The following is a 12,987-nucleotide window of genomic DNA, read 5'->3' on the forward strand; positions in this document are numbered from 1 at the left end:
TTTGGGGAATCTCAAAGGTTTTTGCTATATCCTTAAAACATAGTGGCAAAGTCAATAGTTTCTACCAAATTTATTCTTCTCAGTCAAGTCAGTCAGTCAATAAACATTTATAAAGCATCAGTTACGCGTCAAGAACTGTGCTAAGAGGCAACAATGCAGCTTCTGCCCTCAAGGAGCTCACAATCTAATGGAGGAGAAAATGTGAAAACAAGTATGTACAAATAAGCTATAAACAGTAGAAATGGAAAATAAGGAACAGAGAGAAGGCCCTAGAATTGAGAGGGGTTGGAAAAGGCTTCCTAGAGAAGATAAGATTGGAGCTGAGACTTGAAGGAAGCCAAAGAGGTCAGTAGCTGGAGCAGAGAAGGAAGAACTTTCCATCCATGAGGGACAGCCAGAGAAAATGCCCAGAGCTGAGAAACAGAGTGTCTTGTTGAAGGAAGGAAGCCCGTGTTACTGGAGATGTGTCAGGGAATAAGGTATAAGAAGCCTGGAAAGGGGTGTGTGTGTGTGTGTGTGTGTGTGTGTGTGTATGTGTATGTGTGTGTGTGTAAATACACACATGTATATATACACAAATATGTATATGTATATACACATATATATTTCAAGTGAAATTAGATATGTGTATATATACATAATTATATGTGTATTATATATCATATATACATAAACATATAATTATATGTATGTCTATGTATAGTATGTCCTATGAGTCTTAGTGTTATTTTAAACAATTAAAGCTTATTAAAGCCATTAAAGCTGGGATATTATGTATAACGAAAATTTCCTTCAAGAAAAGAGAATGCATTAGAAATGACAAGCACCAGGGGCAAAGCCAAGATGGTGGCTGGAAAGCAGGGACTTGCATGAGCTCCCCCACCAGGTCCCTCCAAACACCTATAAAAAATGGTTCTGAACAAATTATAGAACTGCAGAACCCATGAAATAGCAGAGGGAAGCAGGGCTCCAGCCCAGGACAGCCTGGATGGTCTCTGGGTAAGGTCTATCTCCTGGAACTGGGAGCATAGCGGAGCAGAGTCCAGCATGAGCTGCGCCTGGACCAACCAGACCAGGAACCTGGGAGAACAAGCCCTAGCACCCTGAATCAGTGAGCTGTGGCAGCTACCAGACTTCTCAACCCACAAACACCAAAGACAACAGAGAAGGTTAGCGGGACAAACTGCTGGGACAGAGTGAAAGGAGTTCGAGGTTTGGCCATTGCCCAGGGGGCAGTGGATATGATGCATCTCTGAGGCTGATTACAGAGCTAAAACTGCAGTTGCTTCTAGCCCCAGGCCCACCTGGTGGGAGGAATTAAGTGGCAGATCTGAGCGGGAGTACGGAGCCAGCAGTTTAGATATGAGTCTGGTCCAGGTTGGTGGTTCTTGGGGGAGGAGGACCACTGGTGTGGCAGAGCTTGCTGTGTAGAAATAGCTCTGAAAACAACAGTGCAGCCCCTTAACCTTGGGACAAAGTACTCTATACTGTACAAGCAGTCATACCCCTACGAAAAACTCAACGGTCAAGTAAGTTGGCTGGGAACATGGCCAGGCAGAGAAAACAGACTCAGATTCAGACTCAGATTTTGGAATCTTTCTTTGGTGACAAAGACCACCAAAACATACAGCCAGAAGAAGTCAACAAAGTCAAAGAGCCTACATCAAAAGCCTCCAAGAAAAGCATGAACTGGTCTCAGGCCATGGAAGAGCTCAAAAAGGATTTGGAAAAGCAAGTTAGAGAAGCAGAGGAAAAATTGGGAAGAGAAATGAGAATGATGTGAGAAAACCATGAAAAACAAGTCAATGACTGGCTAAAGGAGACCCAAAAATACTGAGGAAAACAACACCTTAAAAAATAGACTAACTCAAATGGCAAAAGAGCTCCAAAAAGCCAATGAAAAGAATGTCTTGAAAGGCATAATTAGCCAAATGGAAAAGGAGGTCCAAAAGACCACTGAAGAAAATACTACCTTAAAAATGAGATTGGAGCAAGTGGAAGCTAGTGATTTTATGAGAAATCAAGATATTATAAAACAGAACCAAAGGAATGAAAAAATGGAAGACAATGTCAAATATCTCATTGGAAAAACCACTGACCTGGAAAATAGGTCCAGGAGAGATAATTTAAAAATTATTGGACTACCTGAAAGCCATGATCAAAAAAGAGCCTAGACATCATCTTTCAAGAAATTATCAAGGAGAACTGCCCTGATATTCTAGAGCCAGAAGGTAAAATAGAAATTGAAAGAATCTACCAATCACCTTCTGACAAGGATCCCAAAAAGAAAACTTCTAGGAATATTGTTGCCAAATTCCAGAGCTCCCAGATCAAGGAGAAAATACTTCAAGCAGCCAGAAAGAAACAATTTGAGTATTGTGGAAATACAATCAGGATAACACAAGATCTAGCAGCTTCTACATTAAGGGATCGAAGGGCTTGGAATATGATATTCCAGAGGTCAACGGAACTAGGATTAAAACCAAGAATCAGCTACCCAGCAAAACTGAGTATCATGCTCCAAGGCAAAATATGGATTTTCAATAAAATAGAGGACTTTCAAGCTTTCTCAGTGAAAAGATCAGAGCTGAATAGAAAATCTGACTTTCAAACACAAGAATCAAGAGAAGCACGAAAAGGTAAACAAGAAAGAGAAATCATAAGGGACTTACTAAAGTTGAACTGTTTTATTTATATTCCTACATAGAAAGATGATATGTATAATTCATGAGACCTCAGTATTAGGGTAACTGAAGGGAATATACATATACATATACATATATATATATATATATATACACACACACACACACACACAGACACACACACACATAGACAGAGGGCATAGGGTGAGTTGAATATGAAGGGATGATATCTAAAAAATAAAATTAAGGGATGAGAGAGGAATATATTGAGAGAGGCAGAAAAGGAGAGATAGAATGGGGTAAATTATCTCACATAAAAGTGGCAAGAAAAAAACAGTTCTGTAGGAAGAGAAGAGGGGGCAGGTGAGGGGGAATGAGTGAATCTTGCTCTCATTGAGTTTGACCTGAGGAGGGAATAACATACACACTCAATTGGGTATCTTACCCCACAGGAAAGAAAGAGGAAGGAGATAAAAAAAGGGGGATGATAGAAAGGAGGGCAGATAGGGGGAGGAGGCAATCAAAAACAAACACTTTCAAAAAGGGACAGGGTCAAGGGAGAAAATTCAATAAAGGGTGATAGGATAGGAAGCAGCAAAATATAGTTAGTCTTTCACAACATCAGTATTGTGGAAGGGTTTTACATATTGATACGCATTGCTTGCCTTCTTAGGGAGGGTAGGTGGGGAGGGAAGAGGGGAGAGAATTTGGAACTCAATTTTTTAAAAACAAATGTTCAAAAAAAGTTTTTGCATGCAACTAGGAAATAAGATATACAGGCAATGGGGCATAGAAATTTATCTTGCCCTACAAGAAAGTAAGGGAAAAGGGGATGGGGAGGGAGTGGGATGACAGAAGGGAGGGCTGACTGGGGAATGGGGCAACCAGAATATATGCCATCTTGGAATGGGGGGGAGGGTAGAAATGGGGAGAAAATTTGTAATTCAAACTCTTGTGAAAATCAAAGCTGAAAACTAAAAATATTAAATAAATTATATAAACCAACAAAAATAAAGAAATGACAAGCACCAATAAATAACATGAAGAATAAAACTGGCTATATTGTTATAGATAGGAAAGTATGGGTTACTAATGTGGAGCCATGTCTGAATCAAATGTCTGTATACAGTCATATCAATGATTTCTTACAGTAAAAATAAATTAAAATCAAATTAGAACAAAGGATAAAGATAGGGAAAAGATATACTAAACAATCAAAAGAGATCCCAAATAATCCACCTAAACAAGCTATTGTTACTGAAAAATGGGAAATGGATAAAGGAACAGATATCATTTCCTTCAATTTCCTATGGAATTTTAATCTATGTAAAACAGTTGATGCAGGAGGAGTCCAGAAGCAAGAACTGAACCTTTAAGATATCTTCTGGGGAAGCACTATAATACTAAAAAAATTAAACTGGGACACAAAAAGGCTGTGACTTGTTGGGTAACTCTAGCATTGGGAACTGGGGTGGTGGCGGGGAGGGGATTCCAACAAAATGCTTTTGAGATTTTTTATCTTCTTTCCAAAAAGGCTGGACATTCTTCTTCTGTACTTTTTGGTAACTCACAAGCAGAGCTCTAACCAGGGCTGGGTGAATGGAGCTTTGCTTAAGAGGACTGAAATTAGAGGATGCTGACAGCATTTGTAGTCCTTAAGTAGCATAGAAAGCATAGAAGTCAGCATTTAGCGGGAATGACTAGTTAAACTAGGAAGCTCCTAACCTTGCCCATCCACCCCCAACCAGGATCAGGTGCCTCTCCATTAGTTGTGTTTCATGATGTTCCACGGTCTCTGTTTCCCCTTCTCCCTCTCCCCAACCTGCACCACCTAGCATTATCTCAAAACCCTCTCAGCTGAAGGTGCATTGCTTGCCCCAAGCACAACAATTCCTACCCCTGGGTCCACTAGGACACCCCCAATCTGAAGGGTGCATAAGTGAAGGAGAACATCTCATCTTTTACCTTTGTTGTGGGGGTACTGGTAGGAATGTCAGGCTCACTTTCATTTTCCTTTTTGTCTTCTGATGTGGTTTCTTCATTTGGCGGGATGACAAAAGTGAAGTGTTTAAGAATTTCTGTTGTGACCACAGGCACCCTTTTCATTGGGAACGGGATCATTGAGAATAAGGCAGGAGGTGGGATTGGTAGCTCGACAACTCCAACATCCAGGACATCCTCCATCTACAAGAAAATGCAGGCACTGAGCTAGAGCTTTGTCTCTGCTGGGAACTTGTTTTCCCTATGTACTCTGTGTGTCTTTTCTCTGGTAAAAAGCTGTCTGCTTCCTTTGTTACTGGGCAAGTCACTAGAATGACTTTGTCTTGGCCAAAGGTAAGAGTTATTATAGACAGAAGGGGCTTAGTCCTGAGGCTTTTGTGACCTGTAGAGTACTTGCATAATGTGTTTCTTTTTCACCACAAAAATTGTTCTTTTGTTCTCAAGGATCACCTCAACATTATTGAGACCCTACTCTGTGCATAGCATTCTTCTGGTCAGTGAGTGAGATAAGAGGGCGAATAAAACTTAATCCTTTTCTTAAGGAGCTTATTATGATCTAGCAGGAAGATAAGACATATTTATACATGTAACCCTATAACAAAGTAGACTGGCATGAGTGCATAATAGATGCACAAACAGACTTTGAGAGGTCAGAGGATGGAGAAATCATTTTTGACTGGGTGAATAGAATAAAACTGTGGAAAAGATAGCACTGGGTAGGTTTTAAGATCTTTTTCATTGAAAAACTATGAAACAGATTTCAATAATTTCTTTTCTTATTGTAAAAGTAGTATAAAATTGAAAGGAGAGGAGGCAAAGGAGAATTAGTAACAAGTCAAAGGTGTGGTAGCATCATGTAGTTGATATCTTCCTGGCTTTGAAGCCATGAAGAGATGGGTGCAGGTCCCACCTCAGACATGTACTGGCTACGTGACTCTGGCCAGGTCACTAACTTCTTAGTGAATAGGGTATCTCTCTGCATTGTAGAGAAGGTTTTGTCCTGCATTGGTAAAAGGAGTGACCTCACCTAGGAGTTTCCTATATTCATGAAATCAAAGGTCCGGTCCCTTCCCCCTAGCAAAGTGGGAAAAGAGGAATAAGAAAACTGATCAGTCTTAGGAGAGAAACTCAATTTTTAAAAAGTGACTACAATAATGGGATTTTTTAAAGCAAGGGTCTCTGATAATGGCCTCATTTCCCAAATATATAGAGAACTGAGTCAAATTTATAAGAATATAAGTCATTCCCCAATGGATAAATAGTCAAAGGATATGAACAGGCAGTTTTCAGATGAAGACATAAAAGCTATCTGTAGTCACATGAAAAAATGCTCTAAATCACTACCGATTAGAGGAATGCAAATTAAAATAACTCTGAGGTACCACCTGACACCTACCAGGTTGACTAATATGACAGAAAAGGAAAATTATAAGTTTTGAAGGGGATGTGGGAAAATTGGGACACTAATGCACTATTGAAATTATGAACTGATCCGATCACTCTGGAGAATAATTTTCAACTATGCCTAAAAGGCTCTAAATCTGTGCATACCCTTTGACTTAGTGATACCACTATTATTAGGTCTGTATCCCAAAGAGATAAAAAAACAAAAAGAAAAAGGAACTAATTGTACAAAAATATTTAAACTAGCTCTTTTGTGGGCTAAGAATTGGAAATTGAGGGGATACCTACCAATTGTGGAATGGCTGAACAATTTGTGGTATATGAATGTAATGAAATACTATTGTACTGTAACAAATAATGAGCAGGCAGATTTCAGAAAAACCTGGACTTACATGAACTGATGCTGAATAAAGTACGCAGAACCAGGAGAACATTGCACACAGTAACAGCAATATTGTACAATGATTAATTGTGAATGACTCAGCTGTTTTCATCAATACAATGATCCAAGAAAGACTTATGACAAAAAATGCTATGCACCTCCAGTGAAAGATCTATTGGAGTCTGAATGAAAGTCAAAGCATACTATTTTTCACTTTATTTTCTTGTGCGGTTTTTTTGATCTGTGTTTTCTTTCATAACATGACCAATATGAAAATGTTTTGCATGATTGCATATGTATAACCTATATCAAATCGCTTGCTAACTAGGGGGCAGGAGAACTGGAATGAGAGAAGGAAAGAATTTGGAACTCAAAAAAAAACCCCAAATTTTAAAAAAAATTTTTACGTGTAACTGGAAAAATTTATTATTAAAAATGACTATGATAAATGAACAGATGTCCTGAAAACCAGGTAGCGAGTATCTTTATGTCAAAAGCCATCTCATATAGGTCAGTGAGAAGCATTCTCTGAATATAAGGAAACTTAGAATAAATACACCAAGTTTTGTGGTCAAAGGCAGAGGTATCAAATATGTGGTTATAAGTACAGCCCAAACCAGATTAAAATGTAACTGGGAAATATTTAACAAAATAAATTAAAATATAGTAAAATGTAGTGTTAATATGTATTTTTTCAAAGGAGCCTTATATATGTTTTCTTGACCCCTATTTCTGAGTTTGACACCACTGGTCTCAGGGACCAATAATATTGTCAGTGTAATACTGATGATAGGAAGGTCTCCAGATTCCCTTGTTGATGGTAGTATCAGTAGTGTTACTGGGGACCTCCTGGAGGCTTGTGGTTTTATGAACCAGGTGGTTTGCTTTATTTTGGGAAGTGATACTGTAGGAGGCCAATAGGTGGCTACTCACAATCCATGTTTAAGTAGATGTATATATATATATATATACACATACATGTACACACACATACATACAGATACATGTACATATACCTGCCATCTGCTTTTTTTTAAGACCTAGGAGCTAGCAATGGTGGTTTTTTTCACATTTTTAAACAGAGTAAAACTTTATTTAAAAATGTAAAAACCATTCATAGTTTGTGGGCCATACGAAAACAGGCAGTGGGCAGGATTTGATGTATAGACTGTAATTCTTCAAAGATTCTACCCAAACTTAGCTTCTTGTGAATCAGGAATGGATTGTTTTGATTAATGGTGCTCTTTGGGCCAGCTGGGTTTACACCAAATAGAAAATGATTGTGATAATTATCACTGTTCTCATTACTGGAGGTTTAGGGGAATGAATGGAACTCTGGGGAGAGATAAAATAAGTCATGTAAAGGAAGGAGGACGACTCTGTTTTGGCATAACTCCGACTTGAAGCCTACACCCACATTTTATGAGGAGGATCTCTGTGGTAGACCAGCTGGCCATCTTTGTGATGCCTGCCACAATGAAATGCTTCTCTATTCTTTGTGAGGAGCTTTTACCTGGTCTATCCTTGGCAACCTTTCTGTCTCTAGGATCTGCTTCCAGTTAAACTCCTCTGAGACAGTTGTCTGGAATTCCAAGATGGGCACACCAGAGTCCTTTTTCCCTTCATGGTCTTCTTCCTCTCCCTCTCCTCCATCACTCTTGTCTTCCATTGCCTTGAGCTTCTCCAGACGCTCCTTCTCAGCCTTTTCCTTCTCCAGGCGCTCCTTCTCTGCCCGCTCCTTCTCCAGCCTTTCTAGCCGTTCCCTCTCACGATCCTTGCGGCCCTTCCGCCCAGAAGTGCTCTGCTTTTGGTCTTCTGGCTCATGCTGGGTGTCTTCAGTGCCAACATGGGGAATCCAGATGCCCTGCTTCCGGTCCCAGGACATCAAGATTTGCTGGATTTCCTTTAGGGTCATATCATAGACTTTGAACTTATGGATCAGCTGCTTCTCACTCTCTCTCAATAAATCCCTTTCACTTTCTATTTGTTCTGCCAGGGTCTGTGCAGGTGCCACTTCCCCCAGTTGTTGTCTGCTCCTTTTCCTTTTCTCATCCTTTTTGTCCTCCATGGGTGGTTGTTCTCTCATTGATGTCTTCCTTTCTAGTCCTACATCTGATCTGACATCTGCTTTGGCATTTACATTGGCACCCTAGAAAAACAAAACATATAAAACATGTTTTAAATCATTTTTGTGGAGGCTAATCTGAATGGTACCAATTCTTGGGGCTGGGAGGAGTTGAAGAAAGGGTCAATAGGATGAACACGACAATTGAATTTGATTACGCAGAAAATTTCCTAGGATTCTAGAGGAACAAAATAAAATGGTGCCATTGAGAGGGGAAGAATCGATTCTCCAGAGCCAGTCTGAGCTGGCTTCAGCCCATCCCCGTCACCATCCATAATCATGACTGGCGTTCTCTGGGTTCAATGTATAGAACTGATTAGTTATAGCATTAATATATTGCTTTTTTGAGTTATTATACACCTTACATGATTCGGTTAAGCATTGCATATACCTAGATAACAAGACTAATGTAAACTTACTGACAGCAAGGTATTTATGGTCAAATAGGTGACTTAGGGCACATGTATGCAAGGGGGCCAAGGTCACAACTGTGAGGCATATAAAGAGTAGGGGAAGAAGAACATTCTATAGTGGTCTTCCCTTCAAAACCTTTAAAGCTCACTAGGTCACCAACCAGAATCAGGCCAATGGACAATAATCAACTTAAACCAACTGTTACAATGTTGTAACGCTGTAGGATAGCTGGATAAATTAATTTGGGAGGATGTTGGGTGTGTCCCCTTCATTTTTCTTTCCTTTGTCAATTTGACCCAAGATGGAGGGATGGGCTGAAGCTGTGAACAAGCTGTGTTTTAATAGAGATTAATAGAAAGTTCTGTACTTGGGGTGAAATAACAAACTGTGTAAGCAAGGTCAGCACGGATGGGTAGAAAGCCTTAGGGACTCTAGTGGGCTACAAGCCATGCATGGCTTGGGTGATATTAGTAGAGCAGAGGGTCCAGAACAGGGCAAGTGCCCCCTAGTCAGGTCCCATCTTGAGTCCTGGGTCTAATTTTGGGCATACTGTTATAAAAGGGATGACGGCCAGCTAGGATGGTACTGTGGGATGGTGGAGAAAGGGCTGGGCTTTGAGTCAGCAAGGCCTGAGTTCTTTCTGTCAAGACCTGACATGTGTTGGCTGTGTGACCAAGAACTGCTCTACTACCCTCTTGGGTTCCCATGCAGCTCTCCAGGACTCACAGTTCTAGACAAGCTGCTGATCTATAACAGCAGTGAAAAGGGTTTCTACTTATACTTGTGAACTGACAGACACCAGAACAAAAATAAAATTAAAAAAAGAGAAAAGTTGAACTACGTTGAGAAGAGGATAATGGGTGAGGGGACTGGAAACTGTGCAAGGTGAGGACTAGGTTGGCTAAAGGAACTCGGGATGGTTAGCCAAGTGTGGAGAAGACTTATGGTGTGGGGGCATGAAAATAAGTTTTGAATAACTGAAGGGTTAGCAAATGGAAAATGAGTAGAACACCGTAGGAGAAAGGCGTTCTCGTTGGAGCTCGTTGAAGGAGAGGCTGGAAAACCACAGGTCAGGAATATTGTAGGGCAAAGGTACCCAACTCCCAGCCTGCTAAATGCCAATGCCCCCCGCCCCAAGACCAGTTTAAAATGTAAATGGGAAATGTTTAGCCAAATATATAAAAATATAATGTAATATAGATAAGGTTATTTTGTGTTTTTCTAAGCCAATCTGTGGCCTGCAGGAGTCCTTTCTATTTGTTTGATATCCTTGGTAGAGAATTTAGGAAGTGGGAAGGGAGTGGTCTAGAAGGCCTCTGAAGCCTCTTCCAATTCTAAGGCCATTTTATTTTCAGGTCCTGGGTGCCAGTTCCAGGATGTAAAATGTCTACCGACTAACCATAATACTCACCCTCAAAAGTGCTCTGGAAACCACAGAGGAGGGGAAATAGCACCTGTCCTGGTTTCAACTGTCACCCCCTGGTTGCATGGACTTGTCTGCTTTTTCTGAATCACTGGGTACTGCCCTCAGTCTCCCAATATTTCCTGTATATACTTGGAATTTTTTCTTACCTATGTCCTCCCTCTCACCTGGTTTGTATCTGCCTCACTTATTCGGCCTCTACCAAGGGTGAGGAACCTGTGGCCTTGAGGCCACATGTGGCCTTCTAGGTCCTTGGGTGCCACCTTTTGACTGAGTCCCAGTTTTACAAAACAAATCCTTTAATTAAGGGGACTTGTTCTGTGAAGTTTGGATTCAGTCAAAGGCCACACCCAAGAACCTAGAAGGCCACAGATTGCCCACCCCTGAGGGGTCTGAACTTTGCCCATGTCCTCTAGGGTGTCTTGATGCCCTGGCCTCTGACCTCAGCTTCACCCACCCCTAGTACAGAACTCTTTGTCCATATGAACTGGCAGTGGGCGTTGATTGCTACCCTGTATGTGCCACTCTACTGGCCTGGCCTGGATATGGCCTGTAGCTGCCTATGAGATGCAATTTTCAGAGTGAGCTCATACAGGTTGGAGGCTGACATATTCTGCCTGTAAGGATAAACTAACACTACACAGCATTTTCCTTGAATATGTGTTATGTGTATATGTCTCTATCTATATCTATATTTTTGGGAGGCGGGGCAAGGCAGCCAGGGTTAAATGACTTGCTCAGGGTTGTACAGCTAGTTAAGTGTCAGGTGTCTAAGGCTGCATTTGAACTCAGATCCTCCTGCTTCCAGGGCTGGTGTGCTATCCACTGTGCTATCTAGCTGCCCCAAATCTATGTATTTTTAATAGCTCATATTTATATTATACTTTAAGGCTTAGGGGACATTTTCCTGAGAAACACGTCCTTCTTGTCAGGAAGGCTAGAGGAAGAACGGGGAGCTCCGAGAGCTTGATGTGGGAACCAGTGGCCCCATCATCTGACTTGAACCCAGGTTTCTCGACTGCAGTCTAGAAGTCCTCTGCCATCTGTCCGTCCATTACCCGCGGCTGTCTGTCCTAGCTGTCTGCTACCTGGATCTGCGATGCCTGGCGTGGCCCCAGGGCCTTTTTTGCCGGGGCCTCTTCTTTGACGGGTTCTCGTGGCTTTCTCTTGTTCTTCCTTTTCATCTCTTCCTCCTCACGTTGTCGCTCGAGTTCCTGCTGCATTCTCTTTTCCTGAAGCTCCCGAGCTAACTTCTCTTGTTTCCTGGAGGAAAGGGACATTGAGTTATGAATAACTGGGCTTACTTACATAAGGCTGTCCAAAGAGCTTTCCTTACAACAGTCCTGTGAGGTGGGCTGGGCAATTAGTTGGCACGCCCATTTTACAGATGGGGAAATGTACTTCAAAGGTCAACGCAGCAACAGTCATACAGCTAATACACGGCAGACCCAGGATATGAACTACAAGGTCTGTGCAGTATTCCACACTGCCTTTCAAACCAGCATCTCTAGTTTCTTTCTTTCTTTTTTAATCTCATTCCTAGTTTATTTCCCATGGTCATTCATCCAGAATATTCTGACCACAGTAAGAAAAGAGAACTAGCTGAATGGAAACTCTCAATACCAGGAGATACCTTTGTCCGATCTCAATGGGAAGGAAGGGAAGAGGGAAGGTAGGATGGAAGGAAAGAAAGGGAGAAAAAAAGAAAGAAGGAAGGAAATCAGCATTTATTATTTATTTATTATATAATATATATTATTATAAATAAGCATTTATTAAGTGCCTGCTATGTGCTAGGCACTGTGCTAAGTGCTTCACAAATATTATCTCATTTGATTTTCACAACAACCCTGGCTTAGGGGGTATATTCACTTACATAGAAATCCACCGGTCCAAAGCAGGCGGCATTTAGAGTTATGATGAAAAGAAGAATCAGGGGAGTATAAATGGTGGGAGAGGAACAAAGACCACTGGGTCTGCTGGAGGAATTAGATGGTGATTTCTTTTAAAAAATTAATTAGTTAATTAATTTTTAGTTTTAAACATTCCCTTCCATAAGATTTTGAGTTCCAAATTTTCTCTCCCTCCCTCCCCTCTCCCATTCCAAGATGGTGTGCTATCTGATATAGCACACCATTCATATTAAACATATTTTCACATTAGTCATGTTGTAAAGAAGAATTAGAAACAATGGGAGGAACCAGGATAGATGATGACTTCTTGAAATAGATTAAAAACAAAGAGACAACCTAGCAGAATATGGGTCGGGGCACTTAAACTATGAAGATTTCTGCCTGTAGGTCTTTCTCTACTAAAATAAAGCAACTGATAAGTTCCTGACTTGACTTTCTGTGAATTTAGTCTTTTAATAGCATCAAAGAAGTTACACAAGACACAACGGACTGTAATTACGTACATCTCTATCCAAGTGCATCTAAGATACTCAAATTCAGCTGTGAGCCCAGAAAAAGTGAAACGTCATCACCATGTACATTTCTGTACACACGCCAGTAAAAGGGCTGTATTTGGTACACAGAACCCTCTAGTACTCCTGACCTCCAGGGGGAGGAGAGGAGGAGGTGGGAGTTCTATG

At 40.9% G+C, this 12,987-nt stretch overlaps 1 protein-coding gene across 1 annotated transcript in view; it reads right to left on the reverse strand.

Annotated features, from left to right (window-relative positions):
• Window positions 1-12,987, reverse strand: part of HYDIN (HYDIN axonemal central pair apparatus protein) — a 455,510-nt gene that overhangs the window by 106,148 nt on the left and 336,375 nt on the right. Inside the window, exons 43-45 of the mRNA XM_036750079.1 lie at window positions 11,473-11,657; window positions 7,946-8,559; window positions 4,611-4,829 (exon numbers count right to left, since the gene is read on the reverse strand). Coding sequence (XP_036605974.1) covers window positions 4,611-4,829; window positions 7,946-8,559; window positions 11,473-11,657 — 1,018 coding nt within the window. The remainder of the gene's footprint in view (window positions 1-4,610; window positions 4,830-7,945; window positions 8,560-11,472; window positions 11,658-12,987) is intronic.

This window comes from Trichosurus vulpecula, chromosome 3 (assembly GCF_011100635.1).
Source record: "Trichosurus vulpecula isolate mTriVul1 chromosome 3, mTriVul1.pri, whole genome shotgun sequence".
In the NCBI taxonomy this organism is placed as follows: Eukaryota; Metazoa; Chordata; class Mammalia; order Diprotodontia; family Phalangeridae; genus Trichosurus; species Trichosurus vulpecula.